The sequence below is a fragment of the Arachis ipaensis genome, chromosome B6 (assembly GCF_059453495.1).
Source record: "Arachis ipaensis isolate K30076 ecotype BB chromosome B6, ASM5945349v1, whole genome shotgun sequence".
Classification (NCBI taxonomy): Eukaryota; Viridiplantae; Streptophyta; class Magnoliopsida; order Fabales; family Fabaceae; genus Arachis; species Arachis ipaensis.
In genome coordinates this window covers 144,210,885-144,228,047 of record NC_142441.1, presented here as the reverse complement: position 1 = coordinate 144,228,047, position 17,163 = coordinate 144,210,885, and the positions used below count along the sequence as shown (strand labels likewise).

The following is a 17,163-nucleotide window of genomic DNA, read 5'->3' as shown; positions in this document are numbered from 1 at the left end:
TTAAAGAAACATTAATGATATAATGAAAAGTCATGTAAATGCATTGGATAAAATTAGGATATAATAAATAATTAAATAAAACATGGTAGAAAGGTATGTACTCATGAGTCCAAAGATTATGAATGACAAAAATAGATAGACATGGTCAATATGGATAAGGGATGAGAAAAAGGTACTTAACGCCATGAGACATATGAAAGATAGTAACCATGCATGGATAGAAGAAAAATAACTAGAGCATACTACATGCCAACATAAAGTGAGAAAGGCATAATTCCTTACCCTTTTTCTAACGCTTCTTTGAGCTTGCCTCTTGTATTTGCACACAGAATATATTTTTTGTAGAGAGAGAAGGGAGAGGATTTGGTATTTGAGAGGAGTGAGTTTCCACCTATAGGTGCACCCCTATTTATATACATCTGGGGATAGGGTGGTTGGGATAATTTTAATTTCAAACGGAAGGTGGCTACTAGATTCCTATCCATAAATTTAAAATTCTAAGCCTATCTCCTAACTGATTTTCAAATTTCGAATTTAATTTGTTTCTAGAAAGGGTGGTTGTTACATTATCACCCCATGAAAAAAGAATTTGTCCCCAAATTCTACATCCTAATTTGGTCGACAAAGGTCATTAGTAGGATGCATAGTGATTTGGACATGGGTTAGCTAATCTTACTAGTAGCGGAGAGAGATATGAACGAAAGAGAAGCATCAGTATCATCTAGGATGGTTAAAGGATTCCATTAATTGTGCATTTATCCTCGATTCGATCTTCTGACTTGTGGACTTTCTTGCTGCTGAGGGAAAAGACTCGCCCTTGACGCTGTGGTGGATTGGCAGGGGGTGAGAGAACTGCTGGGCATTCCCTGGCGATATGCCCCGGCTGAAAACACCGGAAGCAGACATTTTGTCTGGCAAAGCACCTACCCCTATGTTGCTTCCCACATGAAGCACACTCCTTGAGTTCGGTGGTCTTTGGTGAGGCATCAGTGGGAGGTTCCTGTCGATCCGTGCCCTGTTGAGGTTGCCTTGCTGTAGGTTTCTCAAGAAAGGCCTTCTTCTGCGGCGGCTGCTGAGATGATTCTTGATTCAGTTGCCTTTTCTTGAAAGCCTTGCTTCTTTCCGACGCTAGTTTTTTGGTGCATTCTTCGATCACCTGGCACTTGCTAACGAGGGAGGAGAACTCCCGGATTTCCAGTGGGGCTATAGCGGTTAGGACTTCTGCCCTGAGCCCTCCTTGATACTTCATACACTTCCACTTTTCATCTGGATTAGCCTTATACATGGCGGAAAATTTGCAGAGTCTCTCAAACTTCTCTGTGTACTCTGCAATACTCATCCTATCTTGCCTCAGTTGAAGAAACTCCATTTCCTTAGACTCTCGAACAGAAAGGGGAAAGTACTTCTTGTAGAAAGCTTCTTTGAAGGTGACCCAACTGATATCTGTTCCAACATCCTCCAACAACCGTCTTGCTCCATCCCACCAGAACTCGACATCAGCTTTGAGCATGAAGGTAGCGTAGCTCACTTGCTGCTCCTCAGTGCATGGAAAAATTGTGAATACCTTTTCCATTTCCGTCAACCATTCTTCTGCCATATCAGGGTCGAGGGCTCCACGGAACTCAAGCGGACCAATCTTCTTGAAGTCAGCAAAAGTTGTACGAGTCTGTCCCACCTCCAGCCTAGAAATATTGGGATCCTTGTCCCCAGTGGACAGTTGTTGGGCCATCAGAGTGGTGGCTTGGGCCTGCTCCTTCATTGCCTTGGCCATCTCCTTCATGTGCTTTGTTAGGTTTGATGAGCTCGAGCTCGAGCCACGTGGGCGTCCACGGCTTGCCATAAGTTTCCTGTTCAAGGTTAACCATAGGGAAAAGTTTTATTAGTCGTACCTCCTAAGATAGGATCCCTAGGATCGACTTTGCTCTGATACCATTAATGTAACACCCTAAGATATATCCTATCTTTGAGGGTCTTTCAATAAGGTGCCACACTCGATAGAGAAAGAGACTAAACTTAATCGTTATGCAAGGAAGGGAGGAAGTGCGTGTGAAGAGAAAAACAAGCAGTACTAAAACGATAATAAATATGAAATAATAAACTTATCCATGAGTACGGTTCAAAATAAAATGCTTAGAGGTAATTAAACAAAGGAAAGGAACTAATACGTCCTAACTAATTTCGTCAAAGAGGCTCCCATACTTGTGTCCTATCCTATCCTTGATCAGGACCCTTCAGTTATTCTCGAATCGAGGTATCCGTGGTTTTCCTCCAACACCTTTTCGCGCAGTGAAGATCTGGTTCCGTTGTGTGGGATGAACTAGGACTCGACGGGCCGCTGGGGTTCTCCTTCCACGAACTCTCGATCTAAGTAGATAGTTTGGAGCACGGCAGTAGTGGTCGTAACTACCCACGCGTGCTTCGAGGGGTCATACTCAGAAGTTACCTTCGGGGGGCACTGCGTCGTCTCTATCCGCTGTGCCATGTTCCTCTGGAGACAGTATGGGAAAAGAAAAAGGGATGAGAACCTAACGTCTCAGTAGGAGTGCTATGCAACACCTCCATAACTATCTCCAGCCCACGTGCGGAATTTTAAAAGAACGTCGTATGATATGGCATGTAATATGAACCTCTTGTAAAGCGTAAAACATATAGGTAAAAAGGAAAGAACATAGAAAGAGAATAGAAGGATAACATCTTAAGTAACATCAACATAGTCATAAATAAATCTAAAAAAAAAAATAATCAAACTTTTCATTCATGCTTTCTCCTTTCTTAACTTATAACTTTCATGGAGGGTATTGAGCTCAAACCGGTATAAAAGGTGGGAGTCCCCTTCCCTTACTGAAGGTTCTTATCCCAAACGTTTTGGCGATCACCTTCCCTTACCGAAGGATCATATCGATATCTTGTCTTTGGGGTCACCTTCCCTTACCGAAGGATCATTCCCTCAGTTCAATTTACAATCAAGGTTATTTTAAGCATACATAAAAGAGGGTCGTACAAGAAGCATTCATGAAGATGGATAAAATTAGGATATACTAAATAATTAAATGTAACATGGTAAAAAGTTATGTACTCTCAACATTAAAGGAACATAAATGATATAATGATGTGAAAAGTCATGTAAATGCACAGGATAAAATTAAGATATACTAAATAATTAAATGTAACATGGTAAAAAGTTATGTAATCTCAACATTAAAGAAACATTAATGATATAATGATATGAAAAGTCATGTAAATGCATCGGATAAAATTAGGATATACTAAATAATTAAATAAAACATGGTAGAAAGGTATGTACTCTCAACATTAAAGAAACATTAATGATAAAATAAAAAGTCATGTAAATGCAACGGATAAAATTAGGATATACTAAATAATTAAATAAAACATGGTAGAAAGGTATGTACTCTCAACATTAAAGAAACATTAATGATATAATGAAAAGTCATGTAAATGCATCGGATAAAATTAGGATATACTAAATAATTAAATAAAACATTATTGAAAGGTATGTACTCTCAACATTAAAGAAACATTAATGATATAATGAAAAGTCATGTAAATGCATCGGATAAAATTAGGATATAATAAATAATTAAATAAAACATGGTAGAAAGGTATGTACTCATAAGTCCAAAGATTATGAATGACAAAAATAGATAGACATGGTCAATATGGATAAGGGATGAGAAAAAGGTACTTAACGCCATGAGACATATGAAAGATAGTAACCATGCATGGATGGAAGAAAAATAACTAGAGCATACTACGTGCCAACATAAAGTGAGAAATGCATAATTTCCTACCCTTTTTCTAATGCTTCTTTGAGCTTGCCTCTTGTGTTTGCACACAGAATATATTTTTTGTAGAGAGAGAATGGAGAGGATTTGGTATTTGAGAGGAGTGATTTTCCACCTATAGGTGCACCCCTATTTATATACATCTGGGGATAGGGTGGTTGGGATAATTTTAATTTCAAACGGAAGGTGGTTACTAGATTCCTATCCATAAACTTAAAATTCTAAGCCTATCTCCTAACTGATTTTTCAAATTTCGAATTTAATTTTGTTTCTAGAAAGGGTGGTTGTTACAGTTTCCTTCCCTTTCTTTTGTTTTCAACTCCTTTCATCAAAAAGTTGAGCACATATTTTGCCCAATTCCATTCCCGAATGTTGTCCACATGAAAGATCGGGGACTTATGGATCGGGGAGGCCACACTTACCGTTGTCGAGTGCAAGAAGCACTTTTGTATGAAGACAACAAAAGTCCTCTTGAATTTTTTTCCGATTCTCCTCCCCTTCAACGCTCATATCCAGCACATTCCTTGTCTTCCAGATTCGGTTTGTTATAATCAACATTGTCAGCAAAACGATTCCCTACAATATTTTAATAGCAAAAATCAATCAAAAAGGCTCAATTTAATTTTCTATACACCAATGAACTGAAAATAAGCAGGAAGGGAAATTGTATTACCGCCGTTGGTTATGCCCAGTGCAGCTGCTAGTTTTCGAGGAGTTATGTATATTTTCCCATGGAGAGTTTTCAAGCATCCTTTGTCTTCATCAAAGCGATCAATCAATTCTCTCAAGAGGGCATGAGAGACATTCATTTATGAGACATGTGCCAGTGCACCAAATCTCATTTCTTCCGCTATATCTTTCTTTTCTTGAGTCATATCCCTGAACACTGTTGCTATTGCCTTTATTTGGCATCTGCAATCATGAGTTTTCTGCAAGTTTTGAAACAAAATGTGAGGATATATTTATAATACAAAATAGATATTATTCGAATGAAAGCGGATAAATATATTTAATGTGCTTACGTTATAGTGCGGCTTCTCTTTCATTGTCACCATTGTCTTGTTTTGTTTTGATGTAATGAAAAAATTTGGTCAATACTTCACTCAATACACCAATAAGCACAAGCATGCTATCACAATAATGTTAAACACTGAAGAAAGTAAAAAGAGGCCACTGAACCGAACAACATTCATTTGGTGAATAAAAATTACAAAGGCCACCGAATCGAACAACGTCCATGTGGCGAATAAATGGTGATCATCTTTCAATCAACAAGAATAGTATTTCTCCATGCAAAAGAAGTACTGAACAGAGTAACAACTAATTTCAAAACCCTAGTTAAACTATCCACTCAACTTAATGAAATTAACAACAAATTTCATTCAAAACCCTAGTTATACTGTAAAGATGCAATCACAGTAACCTTGAACAAAGAAAAAGAATGCCACCGAACCGAACAATGTTCATGTGAAAAATAAATCATTTTCAACTTTTAATCATCAAGAATAATATTCTCCATGCAAAAGAAGTACTGAACAGAGTAACAACTAATTTCAAAGCCCTAGTTACACTATCCACTGAACTGAATGAAAATAACAACAAATTTTATTCCAAGCCCTAATTATACTGTAAAAATGCATTCACAATAGTTCGATCAACTAAACGAAGCAAATCAATCTAGTAAACCTAAAATGCAACTAGGAGAAACGCAACATTGTAAGATTTCAAATGAACAGTAGTTTTTCTCATACCTTTGGTAGTCTGTGTTGTTGTTTTCGTTCGTTTGTGGTTGTTCCTTGCCAAATCTTCTCGCGATTCTTCTGCAGTAGTGGTTTTCGCAAAAAAGGTAACTGAAGTTTGAGTGATTTTGAGAGAGATTCGAAGAGAATGAGCAATTTCGTGTATTTTGAAGAAGAAGGAATATTTTTTCATAATGAAGCACGAATGTAATGGTTTCATGTGTATAGGACGCGTGAAAATCACGTTTATTTAATGAGATTGGAAGTGCATGAATTATTTTAGAATTGAGTTCGTTTGATTACATGGTTACATGAATGTGTAGCATTTCTGTTATTAAAGTGCATGGATAAATGGTCTGATAAAAAAAACCTATCTAATTTAACCGACGATCGAATTTTTCGTAATATTGAAATAATAATTATAGCGAAGGCTCTTCTGTTGGTAATAAATGCATTGCTAAAAAAATCTTAAAAAAAATTGTATATGCAGATATATACTTTAGCTGTCAATAAAAAATGTATTTTAATAAAAAACAAAATTTATATTTACCGGTCATTGGTAATATCGAAAATTTACTTCTTATTAATTAATTCTACTGATGGTCAAGTAGTCGATAAAATTAATTTTTAAAATTTTAATTTTTTTATTTAATGACATCCATTCTATATATTAATTATATTATATCTTTTGATACTTGGTATATATTGTCGAATAATAATTTATGAAACACGATATTTAAGCAAATTTATAATATAAATTATAAAATTATATTATTTATAACTTAAATTTTAAATCCTAAAACTTAAAACACAACCAAATTGGCTAATTGATAACATTTTAATTTTGTGATTCTTTCATGTTTTGTTTTTGTGCGGATGGATAGCACGGGTGTTGTAACTTGCCATTTGTGCCACAACATTATGTCTCAATATATTTCTATAGTTTCCTGTCATACCTACTAGGGCAATTCCCTTTGATAAACTAAGGGAGGAAGAAATTTATACAAATTCGCCGAACCAAAATCTACTTCATGAATAAATCAAATTATGTTTATATGTAGTTTGAATTAGCTAAATTCGAACTGCATTTACACATAATTCGAATGATGTTGATTTAAATTATACTCAAACGCACACACCTACTAATTCGAATCAATCTGATTCGAATTGCATACACAGTAATTCGAATTAGGGTGATTCGAATTACACTCACACATGTTGTACATAGTAATTTGAATTTGTCAGATTCGAATTACTTACGATTTAATTCTGTCCATTCTTTTATTAAAAAATTAATAATTAATTAAAAAAATTAATAAATTTAAAAATTAAAAAAATATATATTTTATTTCATGCATTAAAAAAAGTTAACAAAATATTTAATTACGAGACTTCTTTAAAATATTAATAAATTTCATACAATACTCTTTTGTCCATTTATAATAGCTCATGAATGTTTTTTTATAAAATTTTTTAATAGATTTATTTAAATTATACCACAAAAAAATATTTTATTCTATACAAAATAATTTTAAAAAATGGCTTAAAAGATGTTAGAAGTACTATAAAAATTTGTAATGTCCTAATAACTTAGGACATTAAAGAAATACTCTACATAGTCAATAATAATTTAGAAATTAAAAAAAATATAGTTATAACTAGTAGTTACCTAAATTACTAGAATATTACAAACTTTTATAGTACTCCTAATATTTTTAAGTCCTTTTTTTAAATTATTTTGCATAGAAAATGGCTTAAAATGACTTAAAATACCCTTTATTCTATGCAAAATAATTTTAAAAAAATGACTTAAAAAATGTTAGAAGTACTATAAAAGTTTGTAATATTCTAGTAATTTAGGTAAATATTGGTTATAACTATATTTTTTTTTAATTTCTAAATTATTATTGATTATGTAGAGTATTTCTTTAATGTCCTAAGTTATTAGTACATTACAAATTTTTATAATACTTCTAACATCTTTTAAGTCATTTTTTTAATTATTTTGTATAGAATAAAATATTTTATCTATTAATAAATTTTATAAAAAAATATTCATGAGCTATTATAAATGGGCAAAAGAGTATTGTATGAAATTCGAATTTTTTTTTTTGGTGACTTATGAAATTCGAATTGATAGCTCATTAATATTTTAAAGAAGTCTCGTAATTAAATATTTTGTTAGCTTTTTTTTAATGCATGAAATAAAATATTTTTTTAATTTTTAAATTATTAATTTTTTAATAAAAGAATGGGCAGAATTAAATCATGAGTAATTCGAATCTGGCCAATTCGAATTACTATGTGCAGCGTATGTGAGTGTAATTTAAATCAGGTTGATTCGAATTAGTAGGTATGTGCGTTTTAGTATAATTCGAATCAACATCATTCGAATTATGTGTAAATGCAGTTCGAATTTAGCTGATTCGAACTACATATAAACGTGGTTTGGTTGATTCACGAAGCAAATTTTGGTTTGGCGGACTTGTGTAGATTTCTTCCTCCTTGACTTATCAATCGTGAATTGCCCTACCTACTATTTTGTTAGGAACAATGCTATATAATTAATAAAAAAACTATTATTTTTTATTAATATTTGATTAATATTCTAAATTTTAAATATTAAATTTTAAATTCTCATTCTAATAATATATAATAAAATATGAACAACAAAATTGACTAATATTAATAAAGAAGTATTGATCTCCTAATATTTTTTTTTTTGTTAATATAGAAGAAATTTGATGTATACTTTTATTTTTTTAAAATATTTTTATCATATAAAATTTATTACAAAATTATACTTTAAAATGTCTAAGACTTGAAACTAATTTTAGTTTGGGTATTTTATATATATATATATATATATATATATATATATATATATATATATATATATATATATATATATTGTGTGTAATAACGTGGCATCATACTTCGTTTTCTTAATTTTTCATATTTTCTGGCGGAAATATTTTAGTTTAATAATTGATATTCGACTTATCGGCTATATACGCATGTGACAAAATTATTGTCTATCAGTTAGAAATGTTTCACAATCATCAAAAGAATGTCTATCATTTATGAATGTTTCACAATCATAATAATAGTTCTAGCTAGTTTTACTTTCCCACTTTAGTTTCTATCATTTAAAAGTTGCAATGATTTAGTCTTTGAAATTTCAATTATTCTAATTTAGTCTTCTATATTAAAAAAAATACACATATTGATTCTTCGTTTATTTTTTATTACCGGAGCAATAATACTGTAAATGACGTAGCTTACTTATCTACTCTTTCGCCACCGCTGCCACCTCTTCTTTCTTTCCACAAACTTCCGTCACTCTTTTTACTCCCACTTCATTTTTTGCACCCACTCCTCTCAAACTCAAATTCTCCTAGCACCATCACCATCCATAACCACAACAACACCAGCACCAGCAACATCAACATTTTCAAACCATAGCAACTTTTTCTCTTCCTTCTTCCATCACGTTTCTTTCCTCATCTCTCACTCATGACCCGAGTGATCTCGCTTCCTCTTTCACCTTACCTCTACTAGGTAGCTCCACCGCCTGCCTCGTAACCTCAAAACCTTCGTGCCATCCTAAGTTGTTGCTCTAATTTAATGCTAAGGTTGCCACCTGCTTCGTCTTCATCATCGATAAGTCTTGCAGTTTGTGTTTTCTTCCATTTTTAATTCAATTATTTTCTTTCGATTATTAACAAGTATTGAATTGAATTGAACGATTGTATGCTTAATAACTTATTTAGTAGCATCAAAAATAGATGCACATGCATGAAGATAATCCAAATCAGGATCTAATAAGAGGAAAAATAAAATCTCAGGTTTAGGTTATAGAGGAAAAAAAAGAATTAAATTAGTGTAATTATATTAGTCGTTAGTAAAGAGTAAGCCACGTCATTTACAGTATTATTGTTCTGGTGATAGAAAATGGACATCAGATTAATGTGATGCACTTTTTTTAATTTAAAAGATTAAATTAGAATAATTAAAATTTCAAAGACTAAAATAATATAATTTACGAATTTTAGAGATAAAAGTGAAATTTAACTCGGTTAATTTTATTTTTCCTTTTTCTTTTTGTAAGCTCTTTCTTCTTGTAAATCTCTGTCAGTAATACTATTGTGAGTAATTAAAAGAATTTAAGAATAGTAAATAGTAGTAACTAAGTACATCCATACACATATATATAGCTTATGGACATAATGTTCCAAATAGTATTAATTAAGTACATTCATACACATAGCTTATGGACATAATTTTCCCTAATAATTGGAGTATTTACATGTGGACGACTTGACCAAGGTTATTACATTAAATATATCTATATATAGTGCAAAAGCTACTTTATACTTAATGCTTATACACAACCATTTGGGATTTGTTGTTTTAACGCTACAAGACATTTTGATATTACCAACGGTTTAGGTATCGATAATTATTTTTATTGACGGTTAGATTATCAACGAATAAGCTGTTAGTAATATCGAAAATCTATCTCTTATTAATTAATTCCACCCGCTGTGAAATAGTCTGTAAAATTTTTTTTTTATTTAGTTACATCCATTCTACGTATTAATTATATCTTTTGAGTCACATATCTTTTCAAATTTTAGCCAATAAATTATAGCTCAAATGGCATAGTCTCCCCATACTCAATTAAGAGGTTGTGGGTTCGAGTCTCATATTTTTGGTAAAAAAAAATTATATCTTTTGATATTTGGTATATATTATCGAATAATAATTTATAAAACACGATATTTTAGCAAATTTCTAATATAAATTGTAAAAATTACATTATTTAAAACTTAGACTCCCTAATCAAATTGGCTAATTGATAACATTCTAATTATGTGATTCTTTCATGTTTTGTGTTTGTGCGGATGGATAGCACGGATGTTATGACTTGCCATTTTTGCCGTAATATATTTTTTTTTAATGTTAGATAACAAAAAAAATTAATAAAAAATAGTCATAATTTAACTTATTTATTATTTATTAATTATTACGATAATTAGTAAATATTAAATAAAATAAATTCTGGCATTTTGTTATCTTCTTAACGTTACTTTTTTTTTTTTTTTTTTTTTTGTGAGCAAAGGGGGTATTATTTTGTGCCGCAACAGTATGTCTCAATTTATCTGTGTAGTCTCGTCTCATAATACCTACTATTTTGTTAGGAACAATAATACTATATGATCAATAAAATTTATTACTTTTTATTAACATTTAGTTAATATTTTAAATTTTAAATACCAATAACTCTCATTTTAATAATATATAAATAAAATGTTAACATAAAAATATTGACTAATATTAATAAAAAATGTTAGTTTTTTTTAATATTTTTCTTTGTTAATATAGGAGAAATTATATATATATATATATATATATATATATATATATATATATATATAATATATTATAGGAGAGAGTTAACATACCAATTTTTAAAAAAAAAAGTATTATCATATATAATTTATAAAAATAATATATTTTGTTAACTAAATTAAACTTGTGACTTCTTAATTTTAATGTAAAATATTTACTATCTTAATTAATCTCGAATTATTATTATTATTATTATTATTATTATTATTATTATTATTATTTAACTTATAAAAAGATAGATTAATAATATACTAATATGTTCATTTTCTTAATTTTTCATATCTTTTTTAGAGGAAATATTTTGGTTTAATAATTGATATTCGGCTATATATGCATGTGACAAAAGTAGTTTCACAATCATCAAAATAATATCTAGCGGTCTTCATGAATAATCAGATCCGATTCGCATATCCGCGGTGTTTATCCGAATTCGATCCAAAAATTATGGATATGGATCCGATCCACACATTAATAGGATCAGATTGCGAATTTTGTATAGGTATCCGCATATTTGCGTATCCGCAAAAATAAAGAAATAAATAAGTAAATATTATTTTTATATTTTATTTCAACTAATAATTATCATATATGTTGTATTATTTTAATTTATTATTTAAAAAAATATGTTTAATATTATTTTAAGAGTAAACATATTTAAAAGAATAGAAAAAATGAATTTTATTGATATTTTTTAATAAAAATAACATTTTAAAAATATTTTTGTGTTTTGTGGATATATCCGATATTCAATCCGATCCAATCCGCAAATGTGTGTATCGGATCAGATCCAACCTTAAAAGCTACGAATATTGGATCCGATCCGATAATTTTAGTGCAGACCAAATCAAAATTTTGGTTATATCCGATTTGATCCGATCCATGTTGACCCTAAATTAATATCTATCATTTAGGAATGTTTCCCAATAATCATAACAATAGTACTAGCAAGTTTTACTTCCCCTCTTTCTTGTGTAAATAATAAAACTACGAAAGAATAAAAAGAAATAAAAAAATTGTATTTTGTATTTTTTTAATTGATTGATTGTTAAAGTAAAGTTAAATATATATAGAGCGTTGCCTATAAAAGAAAAGAACAAATAAGAATAAGATAAGAACTAATAAAGATAAGATCATGAATAAATATAAGATAACAAATAAAAATAAAGTAATAATTTAATATATCTTTGTAAATTGATGGATGGAAGATGTTAATAATTTACAGTTTGGATAAGTTCCGATAAAATGGTTGAGGAAGACACGTGTAGCATGGTGATGCAGAGGGAGATGCGTGCGATGGAGCTATGGTTACCGGCGGCAGAAATAGAAAAGGAGATGTTGTGCTTGAGAGAGAGAGCAAGCAGCGATCTTCAGAAAGCGCGTAGAACGCAGTAAGAGTGATATTGTGTCTAAAAACACTGAATTAGTGTATATTATATCCATCCTAACAGAAAAAATATAAAAACACTAACAAAAGATACAACTTATTTTTTATTTTTTCTTTTATTATTCTTGTTAATTTTTTATAATTAATTTTTTATTATTATATTTTTTTAAAATTTTTTTAATAAAAAAATTAAATTTTCATAATTTTTTAATTTATTATTAAAATAAAATACAAAAATACTAATTTTTATATTTTTGTTTTTTATATATTATTTTTAGTGTCATATATTATTCCATTATCAGAATTAAATTCAGTCACATATATAACTAATGGACATAATTTTTCAAATAATAATAATTAGGTACAACCATACACATAGCTTATGGACATAATTTTCTACTTATAATCGGAGTATTTACGTGTGGACGTACAACTGGACCAAGGTTATTACATTAAAATATTTGCAAAAAGCTTGATTACTACTGTATACTTAATGCTTATACAGAACCATTTGGGATTTGTTGTTGTAACACTATAAGACATTTCGATATTATCTACGGTTTATTAGGTGTTGATAATTATTTTTAGGGATAAGTATGTTTTTGGTCCCTAAAGTAGGGGTCAAAAATTTATTTCGTCCCTCGGCTTTTTTTCGCAACAAAAAGGTCCCTTAGGTTCCGGTTTGTTTTAAAATCGTCCTTTGCCCCCAAAAATAAATTTTTAATACGAAAATGCCCTTGTTGGTTGGTATTACTTCCCGCGAGATCAAATTTCCTTTCCCAAGCAACGCTTCGACTGAGAATAGGAGTAGAGAGTGAAACGTTTGTGTGAAACGATTTTGCGAAACCCTTGGAAGGCCTTCCTGCGACGTCCGGCGTTGGTAGCTTGAGAGAGGTTGCCGGAAAACTTCGTGGTTTGTTAACTTGGCTTCGTTCCAACAAAAATCCCTCGGCAAGGTAAGCATTATGTGAATGTAATTTTTCGTTTCTTAATGTGGAATGTGCGAAGGTGTGTGAAAGGGTAGGGTTTGAACTGATTGTTGTTGTTGTTGTTCATAGTTTGTTGAGTAACTCCCTGTGTTGATTAATAGGGTTTTTCGGGAAGGAGATGGCGCTGTTCAACATGCGGGTTCACCATGGTGGGTTATTTGGATATGATAATGGTGTGCTGAGGTACTTGAAGGGTCAATCTACAGTTGTGGAGGATATTGACGGCGATCGGTGGAGTGTGTTTGAGGCATACGAGGAACTGAGACACCTTGGATACCTGAAATCCAACATTTCAGCGTTATGGTACATAGACCCAACTGAGGATGATTATGAGCGTCATTTGAGGCTATTGGTAGGTGACACAGAGGCAATTGAAATGTGTACCATAGCAGGGAGGAGAGGCTATGTTGATCTGTTTGTGGTGCATGATGTTGAGGATGCCGAGGGATTTCCGGAGGTGGGTTTTCTGGACGTGGGGGGACAAACGGTTGGTGGCCAGAATGAGAAACCCTTAGGTGGTGCTATGGATTTAGTGTTGTTCGAAGGCAATGTAGATAACAGTGATGGAGCTAGGGTTGCAGATCAACAAGAGTGCGATAATAAGGATGGTAGAGTGGAATTAGGCCAAGAGGGAGATGAGGCGGATGGTGATGATGCTAGCAGTGGCGAAGACAGTGATGACCCAACATACTTGCCATCTGATGAAGAGAAAAACAGTGTGGAAGACATCCACTTCACTGACAGTGATGATGTGTACGACTATGAAAGTGGATTTGGTGAAGATAATGCTGTGCCGAAGGACTGCAATGTGGAGAAGGGCAAAAAAGTTGTTACAAGTGATTTGGATGATGAGGATGCATTTGACAGTGATGAATTGGAGCAGGATCATGTAATTGCAGGAGTAGGGATGGGTGATGATGATGAGGAGGATCATGCTGAGGAGGGGGGGCAGAGGTTTCCAGTGCATAAGACACAAAAGGAAATGGGAAAATACCAATGGAAGGTTGGCACATTGTATGAATCTCGGCAGGAGTTCAAGGACACAGTGGCGGCCTATGCAGTCAACACAGCTAGAAACATTAAATTCAGCAAGTGCGACTTGGTGAGGGTCCGAGCTGTTTGTCAGAAAGGCTGCCCATTTTGGTTATATGCACACAGGGTGGGTGAGGAGTCCACTTGGCAACTAAGAAGCATGAATCTCCAACATACCTGCATGCAGACACACCGGGTTGGGATTATGCACAGCAAATGGTTGGGTACCCAGTTTAAGAAGAAAGTTGAATCCAACCCAAAGATCAAGGTGAAGGAGCTAGTTGCAAAGGCTCACAAAAAATGGAACTTGACTGTTACCAAGGCAATGGCAGCTAAGACAAAACAGGAAGCTTTGAGTCAGATACAGGGGGCCTTTAGGGAGCAGTACAAGCGAATAAACGACTACTGCCATGAACTCCTAAGAACAAACCCAGGTTCCACAGTGATTCTCAAGGTTATTAGATCACCAGATTTTGCTCAAGAGAGACAGAATGCAGAACTGATGAACTATTGTGTCTTCCAAAGAATGTATGTATGCTTTGAGGCTTGCAAGAAAGGTTTTCAACACTGCAGAAGGTTCATTGGGCTGGACGGTTGCTTCTTGAAAACCCCCCAAGGTGGACAACTGTTGACTGCAGTCGGAAGAGACCCAAATGACCAGATTTTCCCCTTAGCGTATGCGGTTGTGGAGGCGGAGAATAAGGACTCTTGGGTATGGTTTCTCCGTCACCTGTCCGATGACTTAGGCCCACACAATATTGCAAAGTGCACGTTTATGTCTGATCAGCAAAAGGTAACTCACAATATATCAGCCTTTCACAAGTTGTCCTTGAATTTATTTTAATAAATGAAGTAGCAATTTGAAATCTTACCTAACTGTAAACAGGGCTTATTGCCGGCATTTGAAGAGGTCATTCCAGGTGTGGATAACAGGTTCTGTGTCAGGCATCTCTACAGCAACTTTAGGAAGAAGTTTCCTGGTTTAGAGCTAAAGAACAAGATGTGGAGGTGTGCTAAAGCAAGTCATTGGCAGATCTGGGAGAAGGAAATGAAAACTTTGCGACTTCTGAATGAGGGAGCATTTAGACATCTGAATGGCATTCCACCAAGGTTCTGGTCAAGATCCAGGTTTACCTTCCTATCTAAATGTGACAGTCTTGTTAATAACATGAGTGAGAGTTTCAATTCTGTGTTAGTAGAAGCAAGAGAAAAACCAATTGTGAGCATGTTAGAGGATATTAGGATTTACATGATGACTAGATGGGCTGCAAATAGGGAAAGGGTTCTTAATTATCCAGGAAACATTATGCCAATGATTTGTAAGAAATTAGAGAAACGGGCAAGCTTAGCTAGGGACTGGAGGCCTTACTGGTCATCTGCTAGCCAATACGAGGTCATGAGTGGTCTAGATAAGTATGTTGTGGATTTGGCAGCTGGTGAATGTTCTTGCAGGAATTGGCAACTCAGTGGGATTCCTTGTCCTCATGCCATCAGCTGCATCACCTTCAAGGGCCTTAATTTGGAGTCATATGTGGATGAATGCTACAAGAAGGAGGCTTATATCAGGTGCTACGAGGCGGTGATACACCCTGTAAACGGCCCGGAGCTATGGGAGAGGACTCAATATGATGATGTCATCCCACCTCCTTACAGGAGGCCAAGCCACAGACCGGTGAAGAAGAGGAAAAGAGGGGCTGCAGATGAAGACTTTAGAAGCCAGACTCATATGTCACGGAGGGGAGAAGTCCAAAGATGCTCCAACTGTGGTGGAGTTGGACACAAGAAAAGCGGCTGCAGCCTTCCTAAGAAGAGGGTAAGAGGGTTTGTGATATGCTATTCTAGGGTTCAACTACCATCATGATTGCCAACTATATAAGTTTACTACTATATGATATGTGTGTTACTTTCTATATGATTTACATAATTATTGTAGGCCCAAAGTTCAACCAACAGAGCTAAGAAGAATGCAGCTAAGCTGGCACCTGGTCAGACAGCTTGGGGAGGGAGAAAGAGGACTACTACACCATCACCATCCAATCTGCCAGCATCTCATACCAGGAAAAACCCCACAAGGCCCAAGAAACGTGAAGCCCGGCCCACCACAGAAGCACCTCAGCCCAAGAAGGCTTCCACCAAGCCCAAGAAAGCTTCCACTCAGCCCAACATCCTGGCCCAGCCCAAGAACAAGGCTGCATCTTCTGCAACCTCCACCAGCAACAAACAGCCTCCTAGCCAGCCATCTGTGAGGAAGAAGCCCTTTTCTATCATTCAATGCAGTGCACCTCATCTACCCATGCAGAAGCTGAGGTTGATGGCCAAGTTACCCCCATCTCAGTGGGGAAATCTTTAGGATTAGAGTGTGAAATTTTCTATGACTCTTGTGTTAATGTTTTGCAAGAAGTGTTTTTAATTTTGGTATTGGATATTTACATTAAGAACTTTACCTTAGTTACATTGGTTTGAGTACTGTATTTTGGTATTAAGTGCCTGAGGACACTTGCAGTGTTGCTTCTCTGTTTTTTGGTACTAGGCATGTGGAGCCAAAGACAAAATATTTGTGTATGTTTTAACTAGTCATCAAATGAAATATTGCATTACTAATTACTGAATTTCTAGATCTTCTATTGAATGCTTTTCTGCTTTGCTCATAAACTACTTTTACATTACAAAATAAAACAGGTCCACTATCAAAGAAGGTGACAATTTGGGCAACATTACACAACACTTTTCTTCATTAGTTCAAACACTTTCAAAGTTGCTACAAACCTAAACCACTGTAACATCAGAGAATACCCTCA

At 33.6% G+C, this 17,163-nt stretch overlaps 1 protein-coding gene across 1 annotated transcript; it reads right to left on the bottom strand.

The window, feature by feature from the left end:
- Positions 1–730: 730 nt before the first annotated feature.
- On the bottom strand, positions 731–1,771 carry LOC107647523 (uncharacterized). The gene has a single exon (XM_016351595.1). The coding sequence runs from the start codon at positions 1,769–1,771 to the stop codon at positions 731–733; it is 1,041 nt and encodes a 346-aa protein (XP_016207081.1).
- Positions 1,772–17,163: the final 15,392 nt, after the last annotated feature.

Excerpts from the sequence above, each read along its gene's own strand:
- LOC107647523 (XM_016351595.1), bottom strand. The coding sequence starts at position 1,771 with ATGGCCAAGGCAATGAAGGAGCAGGCCCAAGCCACCACTCTGATGGCC.